Genomic DNA, 16,459 nt, shown 5'->3' with positions numbered 1-16,459 from the left:
TTTGCCATTTTCATTGCAATGTTATAAACAAAAACTCACTCTGACATTCACTGTCACATACTTCATGTCAGGGCATCGGAGCGAAGGTGTACTTCATGTCCACTCTCTCTGAAAAACTTTTTCGTAACATGTTCTTGTAAAATTTTTGGTTTAATATATTTTCCTTTTCTTTGACAACTTTTTTCGGTCTTCATCCATTATCTTTTCCAGTCTTATTGCATTTCGTCAAAGTTTTCCCTTCTTTATCATCGAAAATAACTTTCATAGGAGTCGCATTTGATGCGATGATGATACAATAGTTGGAGTTGTTGTTATAACAGAAAGATTAACTGATTTCTTTGCTCATTAACAAAATCTTTATTACAAGCAATTCATACCATTGAACAATATTTGATAGATCTGTCTGAAATTATGACCATACCACAAAATTTTCATCTACAAAATTTTGGATATTCAGGAGGTCTTGATTATCAGTAATTTGTTCTAATACTTGTGCCATCAGCGGTCCTGTCTGAACATTTGATCATTTAAGATCAATGGGTGAATTCCCGTGGCTCCAAACCCAGATACTCTACTTATATTGCCAACTTGTATCTATGCTAAATACTTGCAACATCTTATGGATTTATTTTAGATATTAAATGTTTTTATGTGCCTGTTGCCTATTTGCATCTTTCAGGGGTCCATAAAAAGACACATTCAACGGCTGCAATCTGTGCGAATTGTGCGGTGGAATGCCACACATTGTTATGTGCTTTCCTTGTAAAAATTTAAAGTTGGAGGGGATAAGTGATTGTTGTGAATACACTGAATTAACATAGCAAATATGGATAAGTCTTCGTTTATTCAGTTATTTTTAAAGTGGGTAGTGCACCAAGCATTTTTCAAGCAGAAATTTATGCAATTGGAAAATGTGTTCAGTTCAGATCATCATCCTGTCTAATAGTGAAGCAACCATTAGAGAAATAATTAGACGAGTTAGACAAGAAAAATAAAATTACAATGGATTCCAGAACACACCGGAGCGAAGTAGACTAAAATAGCTGTAAGCTAACTAATAGGAGTTCTATCGGGGTACTGTCGCCTCAACAAACACCTGAAGATGCTAGACCTAGTAGATAACGCGGCGTGTAGATTTTGTTGCACTTTAGAGCATTGCACCTGGGTGCGTATGAAATAGAAGACGAAGATCTGTGGCAATTAAGGCCGTCCAATATTCTAGACTTTTTAAAAAGAGTGGGTTCTCTAATATCGTAGCCAGAAAGTTGGTCACAATAGATCCTTTGGGTCGCAGTATATACGAGACCTCAAATTTATATATACATACATACATACGCTAAAATTATATTCACTCAATAACTAAAACAGTTTTCTTTATATGAGTATGAACATTAATATATCTTTTAGATTTGTGTGAAATTTTCACAGATGATATTAGAAACATCTCAAAAAATAATAATCTAATCACCACGACCGCAGCAAAAGAGTTGTCAACCTCTTTTTCTTTCAAACCGTACTCGTAGTTGTTTATGTCTGTAAAAAAAATAACTTACCTTTTCAATCCTGTTTTTTGCACAATCATATTTTTGAATCTTGTTGAAAATTTTGAATAGCCTGTAGGTAAGCGTGCTTCAAGAACTGGCGATATGATCGGAGGTAGAATATCAAATTGTCTATAAAATGGCGATACAAATTGTCGGATATGGGCACTATTAAGCTTAGAGAGTAACTTGCTAGATCCAGATGAATTGTGCATTACCATCGCATCTTTTTTCTCACTATTTTCCATATTAGATACATAAAATTTACTGTGGTCTGTATCATCAATATAAGGTCTTTCGTTACGTCGATTCCATAATTTACCCTCAGATGCTTCTTTTTGGAAACTACAGTACTCCTGATAAGGAATGGCTGGATCACAAATCTAGAAGCATATAGATTGTTCAAAATGACAAGACTTAATTTAGTTGAAAAGAAGTCCAAAATACTAATTACTAGATAATTTAAAGAATAACCTGGAAATTTCATTAAATACTGGACATATAGTACTCGTACTTGGTGAAACTTTAAGTTTAACCTAAAGCACCTGAAAATATGAAAATTACCGTGTTATACACATTATAACACATAAAATATAATTCTAAAATTATTTCAACCCACTTTCTCATATTTTTTTCAAAAACAGTTTTCCTTCTTTCTACTTTTCCAACGAAATAGATTCACTCTTCTATCGTCTATTTTTATTTATGAGAGAGTAATGAAATAATGAAGCATTCGTAATTCACAGGCGTATCACTTCTTTTAGTTAAAGTATTTTTTCAAGTTACACCTCGAAAATTTGTATAAATATACTGAATATATAGGGTGTACACTTATACTTTCACCTAGCTAACCTGCTAAAGGTAAAAAAGTGCAATTTTTTCTAAAAAAATGTTTCATTGTTTCACAAGGTATGGGTCATACTGGTTATATAGTTATGAGGGTTTGAACTTTGATTTCCTTAAGTTCATGAAGAATGATTTTAAGTAGAGCTACTTCTTACAAATCCAAATCAGAAGATGAACTGTTGTGAAACCAATATTCACAATGAGTGGATTGATCCAGCTTCCACATTTTCTCTTTTCTTTAATCATATGACTAACTACCTTCCTCCCAGTTTTAAGGCTTCATATTATATACAGCCTCCACAAACAACATCACTCATTTAAAAACAATTTATTTTTGTAACTTCTCCCTTTATCTGTGCCCATACCAGTTTTATTGGGTTTAGTTCGCTATGGTACGGTAGAGATCCATTCACCTTCGTTCCACAACTTTCTGCAATTTCATCAAGTTCATGTATTTTTTTAATATTTGGTTTTTGATTTAGGTAATTCCTTTTCCATATTACATTTCTTTTTGTTAAACTAGATTTTCTGGGATCCTTTTCCCATCGAAAACCTATTCCTTTTTAAAGTTTACATATTGTGCTTCGACTCTGTTCATGGTAATCCTTATCATTTCGAACCGTGACAAGAATTTTTTTTAAAGAAGAGCGCATGCAGTTTTCGTCGAAGTCTTTTTACAAATGATTTTTTTTTAAATTGTAGTTTGCCTGGAAGCTAACGTGCTATTTGGAACTCACCACATTTCTCTGCTTTAATAACTCGTAGATTCCCCATCACTAAGTGTACTAACTAATTTCACTGTGTCATCAACACTTACAAGTTTGTCCGTGAAGGATTAAAAACAATTAAATATTAACATTTTCTCATTAACTGCTAAAGAACCGATTTTTCGGCCTTTGCGCGCCACTTCCAAATTTTCCATAATCACAACATTGATTCAGTGCATACTGAACCTTGCAAGTTGCAACTAAACTAAACTCTTAAAAATACACAACTTAGATTTCATCACTATATGGAAGAACCTAAAATAGTATTTTCAATAGAATTTGTCGAGAAGAGATTCTTGGAATTAGAATGAAACAAAATTTTCAACTTTTATTAGGCTTTCGGCCAGTCCAAATCTTTTCCTATAGTTCTGTACAGCTTATGGTAAATAAAAGCCTAAAAATTTGTATTAGCTCAGATTCATTTATAAAAATTTATGAAAATATTCAGATTATTCTGCACACAAAGGAAAAGAGCAAAGCATATCAACACAACTGAACAAAGAAAAATGAATGAGATTAGAACAAGTTCAAAGTTATGTATATCTTGGAGTCGTTATCAATGACGACGGAGAAAATTTGGAAGCGAGGATATCGAGTGAAAGTAAATAGTAGGGAGCGATAATAAGATCCCAAAAAATCTTCAGAAAGTCGAAGCTACATCTATTCAAAACAATAATAAGATTAACAGTAAACTACGGAGGCGAAACGTGGAAGAGGAACAAGAGAAAGAGAAGTTAGATATGTGGGTAAGAAAAATACTTAGAAGGATACTAGGCGGTAAAAAGAAAGGAGATTTATGGCTGATGAGAGCAAATAATGAAATTAGGACTATTTGAAGAAGCAGAATTAAGCAAAAAAAAACAAGATCTAAGAGAATAGAGTGACTAGGTATATAATAGAGGATTCCAGGTTTAGAGCAACAAAAAAATTTAATGACATAGAACAAGGAGAAACGAGAAAAAAAAAGGAAGACAAAGGAAAAGATGGTACGCAGAAGACCTATGATGATGGATACATAAGTATTCGAAATCTCGGAAAATATATTGAAGTTAGTCCACTTTGGTGTTTTATTGCCACGTTCCCAATAAGAAACCGCTCATTATATAGCTGGCAAAGATTTATTTACAATTTATATATATATATATATATATATATATATATATATATATATATATATATATATAAATTTCTTTAATTTCTTATTTCTTAGACCTTTTGATATGTTTATGTTTCTAAATCTTCTTGATTTTAGATCTCTTCTGTTTCAAAATTAATTCAAAACAAGAATAACAATTTTTATTTAACTTATTCGTAAAAGCTAAAAAGTTAATAGAATAAAAAGAAAATGTTTATATGTCCAAAAAGTAAAAACTGTTGTGTGATTTCAATGAAAAATTCTTTTCATTGCTATCAATATAGGATTCTCACTGTATATACTGAAGGATTTAGGTAAAATCAATAACCATTTATTCAAAAATAATTTAGTTTTATTTTTATCGTAAAATCAATATTAACAAAAACTTTTATTTATACTCTAAAAATAGACCAAGTGTAATAATTGTTTTGTTCAATACCTTATAAAATAAAGTTTGATCAATGTGCGACCTGTTACATTGAATTAACTTGTTCGGCATTATTAATATTCAACACAACAAGCCCAAATATATTCCCAACTTATATTGATAGGTGCTGACATGACATGAGTTCGGAAACTTTTCATACAATCCTCGTATATGCATTGGAAAAGAGAATTACTTACTGGTAATTGGAATTGGAAGTTAATTATTGCAAACGATGAAGCTCTGTTCAGAAATTTTCAAATGGAATCCAAAGAGTGATTACTCGTACATGTGAATTGATGTTATTTTATGACTAGTGACCGGGACTTTTTGAAGCAATAGATCATAAAAATCATAAAAAATATGATGTGCTTGACTTATTAAAAACTTAGAAGAAGATATTTCATTGAGATTCATTTCCTGCACTCACATTTAAATTGTTTCCTTAATGACAATTCACGAAATACCTTATAAATCGAAAGAATGTTTTCATTCACAGATGTTTGAAGAATATCAAAAATTTTGGTATGAGAATATATTAGAGGGTTACTTTTGATCTGTAATAAGAAAAACTGACTCAAAAAACTGAAAAAAGAAAACCGAGATTTGTCATTTTTAATTATTTTGCTATTGTTCATATGAAGATTTTCAAAACCAGATGTAACATAACATTTTATCTATTCTTTCTGGTGGGGTGTTAGGAGCGCACGTGCATCGAGCGCACAGGCACATTTTGAAAACATTTCGTGCATCCAGTAAAAACTATCTCTGTCGAATCCGAAAGATCATTCGACGAGCGCACAAGAAAATTTGATCTGTCGAAGTGAATCCTAGAGATGGGCAAACATACGAACTTTTTAATAATCATTAAGACAAAACGAGGTTAGGTTAGGTTAAGTTAGGAGACTATGACTATAATGGCATTAATAAGTATTAACTCTTTGTTACTCTGTTGTTAACTCTTATAATTTTTTTTATTTACGGTAATAAACATTTAAAGTTAAGTACAGGGATTGAGGATACCGTGTTTTTTGATAATCTGTGCGCTCGAACCACCATGTGCTCGACTCACGAAAAATCATGTAGACTAGTCTTAGACAAATAATTTCAGTTATGAGGCTCATATACTTGAGCTTCTTTATAATGTAGAATTAGAGGTACTTACCAAACACATCTTTTAGAATCTCTAGATCCATTTTTATAGCACACAATAAGCGAACTGCTTCAGTATAGGAATCATTTATGTATTTGTCATCTAGATACTCTACATTAAAGATATCAGGAAGTGAATAGAGCAACTGCTCATTATGTCTAGAGCTCGATAAGTGAATGGTGCCACCATTACTGCCGAAAGGATTAATATAAATTTACTACTAAAGGTTGATTGGTCAATATACTCGTTATTAAGATGCGTAATCTTCAACTAGTCTACATAAATTACCGTAACAAATTAATTTTTTTTGGAAAACTGTAATATTCATTGATCGAAATCTTTATGCCTGAAATAAAATTCTAAACCTTCAAGATATGTATGTTGATTGAGTGATTTTAATTTTTATGTTATAAAACCATTAGTAGTTTGGAAAAAATCTTAACTTCATTCCTTATTGTATTTTGGAAGTTAAAACGTTCGAAGTATTTAAATTTGTGTTTTTTAAATGCAAATATGTTTTTTATATTTAATAACTAATTCAAATATTTCTCTAGCAGTCCTCCATGCATTGAAATCTTATTTATATTTGATTCGTTTTGATAAATACACCTGTATGGAAAATTGAGATATGTCACTGTTATAGGTACTCGATGCCTCTCGAAAATCTTGCTACGTTTCAGCTTCAATTTAGGAAAAACGGGTATTTTTTGATTTGTGTTTACTTTTTTCACAATCTCGTCAACCCTAAAAAATTTTTTTGTTAAAAATGATTACATTATTTGTTTAAAACTCAATAATAATATTTTTAATCCAATGAAAATATTTTGTTTTTGTCCACTTTTCAAGGATGATATTCAAATTTTGTTCCCCAAAGAAAATGGATACAATGCTATACAAAAGTCCTCCCTCTTACCTTTGAAACGATTATATATAAACTTGTGAAGTTTTGGAATTGGATAATGACATGGATAATTCTTAATGGAATCCCATGGAAAGAGACACTTTTTGCAAATCTATTGATAAAAAACATATTCAATGATACGAGAGTGGTTCAAATATATAACCAAAACTTTACATTTGAAAATTTTATTATCAAGTTACAAACAGCTTCAGATTTAGAGAGGGTCTAGAAGGGGGTTGAATGCACAAGCCCCAAGCACGTAGGCGCCCCGCAAAATTACTAATTTTATTTATTTTAGAAGCAATATTGGATCTACAGCAAAATATGCATTTTTTCCAAAAATTGTTTGGAAATGTAAATGAAATGAATGAATTAGTGTAATTTAATCCACATACTAATGTTATACTCTAAATAATAAATTCTATAATCCATGAGTTCAGAATGTAAATGATGAGTTAGAAGTGCAAGTAAAATCATTTTTTAAATGCTTTTCTGTTATTAAACTTCAACCTGAATTGATTAATAATACAAATAATTTATTACTTCCATTGAAAATGCTTCATTAATCGTTGAATCAGATATGATCGAAACTTTTTCTGATGTATATATAGCCTACCGATTGCTCGTGACGTGACGTGAAGCAGAAGGTCGTTCTCAGTTTTAAAGAGATTAAAAAATGTACATTTAAAAGAGTTCTATCTAATTTTGATTTCCTCAAGTGGGCCCCGGGTCGCTTGCTGCTGAAATTTTTTACAGTTTTTCCAAATAGTCTCCGTCCCACATTTCATACACTTTTGACCACCTCTTTGGAAGCTTTCGGATGCCTTTTTCGTAGAAATCTCTCGGCTTGTCACGTAACTATTGGCTCAAGTACGGTTCACGAGTGCTTGGCCTCATATAGTAAATGGAGTGCGTTCGTAAAAACCTTTACTCACGCGTTAATTAAGTCTCAACAAGCTTCACATAAAGTATTAACTGGCTGTTTCAATTCAGCCACTCAGTCAAATATCTCAATTTTTGACTAAAGAAGGATTAATACCAAGACAAATCAAAAAGAAAAGAATTGAAAATCGTTTCGCGAAATATATACCCGCGTGCAGAAGGTCCTGTGACGGTTGCTAATCTAGAAAATATTAGATTAATGGAAGAAATTGTAAATGACTGGCACCTAAAAGCAAAGTGTCCTACATGAGGATTCGAATATGACAAAAATTAGTGCGATGCCTCAAATTCTTAACGCAGTGCAAAAGCAGCGTCGAGTAGAATGTTGTTGGCTTTGCCGCGAGGACCAGGCAAGTGTAATTCGATCAACTGTAAGGGGTAATGAAACTATTATCTTTTACGATGATCCAACATTCAAAAAGAAAATCGATTGAGTGACATCGGCCAATTACAAAAAAAGCAAAGGTCACGAAAAGCTCCAAAAGGGTGATGGTTACAATATTTTGGGACTGTTAGGGTATCCTTTTGATTAACTTTAAGTAATTTTAGACAACCGTGCATGCGGCATATTACTAAGACAGATGCGTCAAAATATTATGGAAGAAAAGGTGCGGCAAAATCAACCGAGCGCTGCGCTTGTTCTATGATAATACCCCAGCTTCACTTTCCAAGGGTACTGTGTACGAATATGGCTTCACAGAGATCCAACACTCATCATATAGCCCTGATCTGGCCCTGTTCGCAAAGCTGAAGGCTGAGTTGAGAGAAGAAATATTTAACAGCGACGATGAAATTGAACATGCGTGCAAAGATTCTTCATATTTATATGGCTTAGAAGCTTTAGTTGGACGTTTAAAAAATGTGCGGAAATAAAGGGATAGTATCGCTGTTCCAGAAGAACAATGACGTAAATTTTGAGTAATTGAGTTTTATTGCTGAATGGTATCACAAAGCTATAAATTGTATAGTGGAAAAACGACGTATTTGTATTTCGACTCTTGGACGCTAGAGCGTAGTTGTGTCGTTGTTAAAACATGGGCTGTTTGCCCCCTCCAGTCAGGAGAACATCGCCGCAAGTGCCAGTTGAGGAAGTGAGTGCGTAAGAGGAGGAGTGAACAGTATTATTGAGAGATGTGTTAATAGGGCGAAGAAATCGGGACCAGTATACGTACCTGACCAATATGTTTCGTTGATCAGAAATGCGAAAAAAAGAAGGAAACCTCTTTAAACTAGCGAATTGGGCTATGAAGATTTCAAAGTTTTATCAAGCTCTGTAAATTCTTATGTGTTTTTTTTGTTTAGGGGGACTAATAAATTATTATTTATAATAATTAATTTTTTAATGTTAAGCAATGGTAATTTAAAATATATCTTTTTCTTGGAAGAATAAAATAAAGGAAGTGTTTTGGTTTTTTTTATGTTTTTTGTTTTATTGTCTGTACACCCTGGTTCTGCCTATTAATCAGTTAACCATTTTATATTACATGAATCAATAAATATGTATGTATTTTTGGAAATTATTTAAACAAACAGTAAATAGAATGTTAACAGTTACACACCATAAAGTAAGAAAAAATTTTGAAGGAACAATAGCATAATTGATTAAAAATTGGAAATTAGGGTTAAATATTAATATTGTGTACTTCGGAGTCTGTCAATATGAAAGTAAAGAATGTGTGTTATACATTGACATTTGTCAATATTGTCAGTCATTTATTTTCACAGTATTTCAAATCATTTTTTTTTTCTTCTTTTTGATTTCCTGTAAAATTTTAGTTTTAGCAGTTGTGTCATTGTTCTTTCAGAACAGCGATATATTGAAAAATAATCACCTTTTTTTCTAAGTTAGGCTAAGAACTTATTAACCACACTACGTACATTGTCACTTTAAGCACACACAATTTCGTTGCTTTGGGTAATTAAATGTTTGGTTCACAACAATTTGAATAATTCTGATTTTATCAATCGTTACTAAAAGAAATTTGAATATACAAACAGTATGAAAATTATTAAAACTTGCAAAAAACGTTATATTATCATTTGGCAACTATCCAGGGGTGGAGCTAATAGGAAAAAAAACTGATTCAAATTATATTTTATTACTACTAACCTGATAAAATGATTTGAAAACTTTTCAACAATATGTTGACTCTCAGACGATACAGACGAAGCGCCTTTGTTCGAATTCTGTGCTGGAACCATTTTCTGCTTGATTAAACTTTTTCTAAGACAATTGATGTGTCTAGAAGTCTCTTTCCACCAACTTTTATAAATACTGGTTGGAGGTGAAGGGACGTATTTAGGACATGGATTAATATCGTTGCTGTTTTTAACATGATGCAAAAATGTGAACGTCGGTGTTGCTATCCGGTCTAACTGAAAAAATAAAACATTTATTATGAGTTTGGTGCTTTATAGGTTCCGTTACCTTCTATACGAATTGCGTGTATATATAGACAGGAGCACAAGGTAGGGTAATTTTCAAATCTGTATACACTAATATAACAATGATATTTGAGGGACTTTCATATCATTCCACGTGTCAAACTGGTACTGTCTTTCAAATCTAAGCGAATTTTTAAGTTTATAATCAATAAGATCTTATGGCGTATTTTGGAAATACCGATATGAAAGTAATTAATAATAATTTTATGAAATTAAACACTAGATATAATTACAAAACTATTCATTCAATACTTTTAATTGTTGTAAAACTTATTTTTACAAAAACCAATAGTTCTAATACGAGGGCTATTCAGAAAGTTAGTGGAATTATCACCACACCAATCTCACAATTACGAGTCTATGTTAAATCGTCAAACTTCTAAACTTTTAAGAGACAGTTTAGAAAAATAAGTCCGACTTGTAAATATGTTTGTTCTATATTTAATCAACAATTTTGCCAATAATTACAAACTAGTTTAGAACTAAATTTTAAAAAAATCAGTAATAAAAATAATTGTGAATAAATAAATGAACAACCTTTCGCAAACATTAATAGACCTTTACCATAGCGTTACATCATCTTTATCTTTGATAATGGCATGGACTTTCCTGGGGGTTCATTTACAATCTCGTCTTTTTTCAACTTTTCCGAAGCTTGGAATTTAATTTTTCCACTGATCTTGCACGTTCTTTTTCATGTTATGCTGTGGGTGGTAGTGTTGCTAAAGACCCATTATACTCGTAAGAGTGGAATATCGTTCTTAAACCATTTTAATTCTGTTTTGACGTATGATACGCAGTTTTGTTGTGCTCCTTTGAATTCGAAGTTCCTTCTAACGTCGATAACAAACGGAGATCGTGCATGATCTGATGCGTTTATCATCTTTAGAAAATAAATTCATCTAAAGAATTATTTGATGGACATATAAAATCCTCAAAAAGTGTTATAAATCTTTACAAATCGTATTTCGAAAAAATATGCTTTGTTAGTACTTTTTCACACAGAAGACAAAATCCGACAAATAGTTTTCGTCTTTTTGTGAAGCTACAATTTCAGTAATCTCATGTAACATTTTATTAATGTTTTAACCATGTTTTCCAACGTAAGAAGACTTCATAGTTCATTAAGTACTAATCTTTTATTTCATTTTTAAGATAACAAGGAATGACTAAAAGATGAAGCCAATAATGTACTTTATTCCAACAACGTTAGTTGGAAAAAACATGCATTATACTTATGTTTATATGTATTTATTAGTATGAATTAAAGATAAGAAATTGAACTTTAATTCAAAAACACGACAATGCTTAAATGACGGCCATCACGTTGACGGCAATCCTTAAACCGCTTGAGAACATTTTCAAAAACTTTTTGAAGAAATGGTCGGGAATACTCCTGATCTTTTCGTTAATATTATTGCTTAAATCTGTCAAATTTTGGATTTGCCTTATTCTCTTAAGATAACTCCACATGAAAAAATCAGGTGGGGTCAAGTCAGGGCTCCGAGATAGTCATTCAATATCACCTCTTCGTGAAATCACCTCTTCTGGAAACAACTCGTGCAATGCAGCTAAAGAGTTATTAGTGGTGTGCGATGTGGCGCCATCTTGTTGGAATGATATCAGCCGGTTATAATACTTACATTGTTACAGTTGTGGCCCGAAAAAATTGCATATCCTGTCGACATAGTGTGCATAAGTTAAAGTCACTGCATATCCTCTATTCTCTTTATAAAAGTAGGGCCCAATAATGAAGTTTATTACATAGCGACTCACACGGTGACATAAAAATGCGCCTCATCGCTGAAGAACAGGTTGTTGAAATTGTTAAATCTCTCTAACATTGCATTCAAAAAATTTAATCTTATAACGTAATAATTTTCATGTAGAGCTTGTATAATCTGAATTTTATAAACCTTTAGGTGTAATCAGATCGCATTATGCGGTGAATTGTTGCTCTTGGTACTCGGTACTTGGTACAGTTGAGACTCACGCTTTCTGAAACTGAGTCGAGGCTGTTGGCTTACAGAGTCTGCTGACTGAACGTCTCCAGGCGTTCTTGCTGTCCTTGGACGGCCGTGATGTAATTTCCAATAGTGTTTCCAGTGGTATTGAATATCCGGATCAAAGCTTCAATTGTTGTATTGTTTGGAGCTTCGACCGTCGACCTCGAATAAGTGATCGATTGTTCCCGAAATACGCCCGCGCAAAACCAGCGTTGCTCTCCCGTGTACATAACAGCACCTAAAAATTTGAGGAACGCGCTAGTGAATGACCCCGAGATGACCCTACATCGCGCCTTGTTTGCTCCTCACTCACCCTTGAAATAGTTGGAACGTTTTGTAACACCCATTATTTACGTCTTTTTATAAATAGCTTTCATCTGCTTTATCGTGGCGTTCTTGATTACAGGAATGATGTAGAAACGTTTCCCTTTTAGCACATTTTATATTTTTGAGAAGAACCACAAACGTATTGTACCAAATCTAATAGATAAAGCAGATTTGTACGGATAGATTCAAATCGTAAGCTACGTGGCGCATTTCCATGTTATTCAGCTCATTGTTCTATTTGTCAATTACATATTTCGAATAACAAGTTTTTGTATTCTTTTTGCACATTTGTTTTTGATATCGACGGATCTCCCGACCTTTCTTCGTCATTAACTAACTAATTTTCTACTTGTAAACAGTCTTCAGCTTCCTTACATTATCACTTAAGACATATTTTCATATTTCGTAATTTTCTATGGCACTTTTTTCAACTTCAAATAAAACCTAATGTTAATGCGTTCTACAAAATCCATGTGTGGCCACAGATGCTACAAAATAATCTCACTAAAGCGGCTTTAGTAGCAAACTGACAATACATTGAATATATGCAGCGTAAGAAACTGCTATTATAAAAATTAATTCAGTTTCTTCTATCATACCTCGTTTGATATATACATATTATATCATATATTAATCAGAAAACCATACACAGAAAATCGAAAGTGTGTAATAAGTACATTGATTTCGTAAAATTATGATTTGTGATCATAATTTCAATTTGTAAAAAAATTAATAAGTACGGATCTAAAAAATTATTACCTCACATTCTTTCAGTTTTTTTCTTACAACCTCATGCTTTTCCGGTTTCTCCGCTTTTCGGCGCACACTTCTCATGGATTTGGTTTTAATAGAATTATTATTAGAACCAAAAAGTCCTCTATTTTCTGCCATTTTAATCATATATTTATCGTCTAAACGAATTATCTCCTAAAATACGAGATTAAAATGATCTGAATATTTATTATTATCATAATTTCATAGGATAAATAGCAATTATGAACCGCGCGACTTAATTTAATGAGAACTTTAAATTTTAAGTTTTCTTAAAGGCCACTAGACATGACGTAATAAAACGTGCAATGCAATGAAAGACGCAATATTTCTTGATCAAAAGCATGCGCAGATGAAGTTCGGCTGATTGTTTCATGCAAGATCTCGCACTTGCAACATCATCGGTTTGATGCCATTTTTATTACGTGCAAGCGGCAATTCTAGGAAGAAATCCAGTTACTTTTGGCTTAACAAACAACCTACCCATCAGGCTACAAAACGAAGGCAACAGCAGATATAATTATTGACAGTGATCCACTGACTACTTTTTCACTTCGTTACTTAATAACTTAGTTATGTTATCATCATTTTTAAACCGGTCCCAAAATGTTGAAACAAATGTTAGGTATTTGTTTAATTCACTTATTGAATGTTTGTTAGTTGCAATCATGATGCAATGACAAGAGCCACGCGATGTGCAATATTCATCTATGCAATATTTTGACCTCGCAAGAAATTGCGTGCAATTTCTTGCACGTTGACTCGAACCATGTCAAGCGACCTTTAAATATATTATGAAACCGGCCGTTAGTTCAGTCTTCAGTCATATTATGGGTTTTGCGTGTAATATAATATAGTCCAGTCATTTTAGACATTTTAAACCCGCGGAAAAATTCCTAGTGAGCTGAATCTATGTAAATACCTTTATTACGATGTTGTAATAAAGGTTTGAAAAATTGACATGGATATCGTACCGAGTAAAAAATTTATAGAGGTCACAAGGTCACGAAAATCAGGTGTTCACAAATATCTCGCTGAGGTCAATAGACGTTATTATAAAAATTGTTCCTAGTAGAATTATCTACAAAAAATGTGCTTTTTTGTGTAAAATCACCCGTTTTCAGAATAAAGCACTGACTCACATACGATATTTTATACCGTACAGCAAGGCGTAAGCTCTATTGCTTTTCAATGTACTTATAGAGGTTTAGAAACTTAGTGAAATTTAGTATAATTTATCCAAATGACCCCCACTGGCAGATTTTATGTCAAAAGCATGCACAAGTGGGTAAACTCTATTACACTCAAGTATTTCTAGTAGTACCTGCCGTATAGAGATGCCATGTAGTAGTGCTCGGGAAAGACGTGCCTTGGTAGCGAAGTTTACAGGTTTTCCAAAGAAATAATTCCCGATAAATTGATCTTTTGGATGTCTGCAGGTGAAGTTGGTGTTCCCAAGTTTCTGATCAAATCTGGTTATGCTTGTTGAGCTCCAATATTCCAAAGATGAACGAATCTGGGCCTTGTAGAGGATTAGAAAATATTCCGTATTTCATGGTTGCAAGACCCGTCCCATTATACCTGCTACTGCTTGTCGAACTGCGTCAACTGAACTAGAAAGTTAAACTTTTTAACCAGGAAAAAACAATGGTGTAACGAAAATATACTCGACTAATTGTCTCAACAAATATCCACATCTATTTCTACATGCCATGATCGGAGGTGATAGAACTTTTTGCAGGAGGAAAATTGAAAGCCATGAAGATGTTTGAGAAAAGACCCGATGTAATCAATTTCGCAGAAATATTCCAACGTGAAAATTGACCTCGGGATGTCATTGTCAATGATAGAATACATCTTCTACTAGTAATATACGGTACTCCAAATTCAGAACAATCGATAGATAATTATAGATACTGTAAGGGACTGTTCATAAATTACGTAACGCTAAAATTTTAAAATTCCATGGCCTGTTTGTCTGTCTGTAACGCTACCGTAACAATCGTATTCTACCCTGTCTGTCTATCTAGGAAAACGTAACAACCTCTTGAAAAAGAAAACAAGTTATATAGACCACAAAAAAGCTATTTAAAAACGATGTTTTGCTTATACATGTTTAATCAACTTAAATATTGCAAGCTAAATTATCTAATGTCATATTATATGACTGTTAAGATTATACTTGCTTTGATACATTTTTGTCTTATTAAAAATAAATAAATTTTAGAATTTGGATTATTAAACATGTCTTTTGCGTATCTTAAGCTATACACACATTGATTATATCCAGATTTTCTATATCAACGTTCTCTTCGTCCACCCACTCGACGTGTTCTGATTCTGCCTTTTTCTTTATGAAAAATATTTTTTGAAATATTTTCAATCATCTTGTGAAATAGCGCAATGTTGACAAGGACACTATGCGAGCTTCAAATTGTCCCAATTCGGTAATTTTTAGGATCGTTCAATTCAAATTTAAAAAATGTTATGTTAAATTTTAAGTAAAGTTTATGGATATTGACGTGGCTGCAGGCTCAACAAATGATGGAAATGGAGATGTAGATGTAAATCTAGAAATTAGTCCACTCGAGATTTTGTCAGCAACTATTACTGATAGAGAAACTGAAGACATCGATAATGAATAAAAAAATTTTATTTTACTGAATTCGAATAAAACTTTATTGATTCTTGATTAAGAAAACCTTTTATTGAATATGATGAATTATGCTTACGGGGGAAACCATGGTAAACAAACCGCCTTGCATGGTACCTCGTAGGTGGTGAACAAACGAGGGCATCGTCATGATATACATAGTTGCTTTCTCAGGAACATTCTACTAGGAACATTTCATATAATTACTCCTATTACCTCCGAGCAATAAATCGCGTGATATTTGCGTGACTTTTCGAGCTTTTTAACTTTCTGGATGTTGATTTTTTACATCTTCATTACAACACCTTAATAAAGGTGTATACGAAAATTCAGCTCACTAGGAATTTTTCCGCAGATAGAACCTGAAATGACTTGGCTAAATAAAATAAAAATCAATATAAACTTTCATTTTGACATTTTATTTTATCGTAACCGCATCTCAAGATGTTCAAAGTTAAAAACTAACGCAAATTGAAGAAAAAAGGGGCTCATTCAAGAAATAGTTGTTGATGACATTGGGATAATTAATTAATTAATTAATTAATATG

The 16,459-nt window shown here is 32.5% G+C and overlaps 1 protein-coding gene across 2 annotated transcripts in view; it reads right to left on the bottom strand.

Annotated features, from left to right (window-relative positions):
• LOC130901991 (uncharacterized) overlaps window positions 1-16,459 on the bottom strand; it is a 45,784-nt gene that overhangs the window by 3,777 nt on the left and 25,548 nt on the right. The window contains exons 12-14 of one of the 2 annotated variants that reach the window (XM_057813757.1): window positions 13,247-13,414; window positions 9,820-10,085; window positions 4,620-6,610 (exon numbers count right to left, since the gene is read on the bottom strand). In XM_057813757.1, coding sequence (XP_057669740.1) covers window positions 6,400-6,610; window positions 9,820-10,085; window positions 13,247-13,414 — 645 coding nt within the window. In that variant the 3' untranslated portion in view covers window positions 4,620-6,399. Of the gene's footprint in view, window positions 1-1,553; window positions 1,925-4,619; window positions 6,611-9,819; window positions 10,086-13,246; window positions 13,415-16,459 lie in introns of those variants that run through there. The other variant, XM_057813756.1, reaches the window with a different exon arrangement.

Source organism: Diorhabda carinulata, chromosome X (assembly GCF_026250575.1).
Source record: "Diorhabda carinulata isolate Delta chromosome X, icDioCari1.1, whole genome shotgun sequence".
In the NCBI taxonomy this organism is placed as follows: domain Eukaryota; kingdom Metazoa; phylum Arthropoda; class Insecta; order Coleoptera; family Chrysomelidae; genus Diorhabda; species Diorhabda carinulata.
The sequence above is the reverse complement of the archived record's forward strand: the minus strand, read 5'-3'. Positions and strand labels throughout refer to the sequence as shown.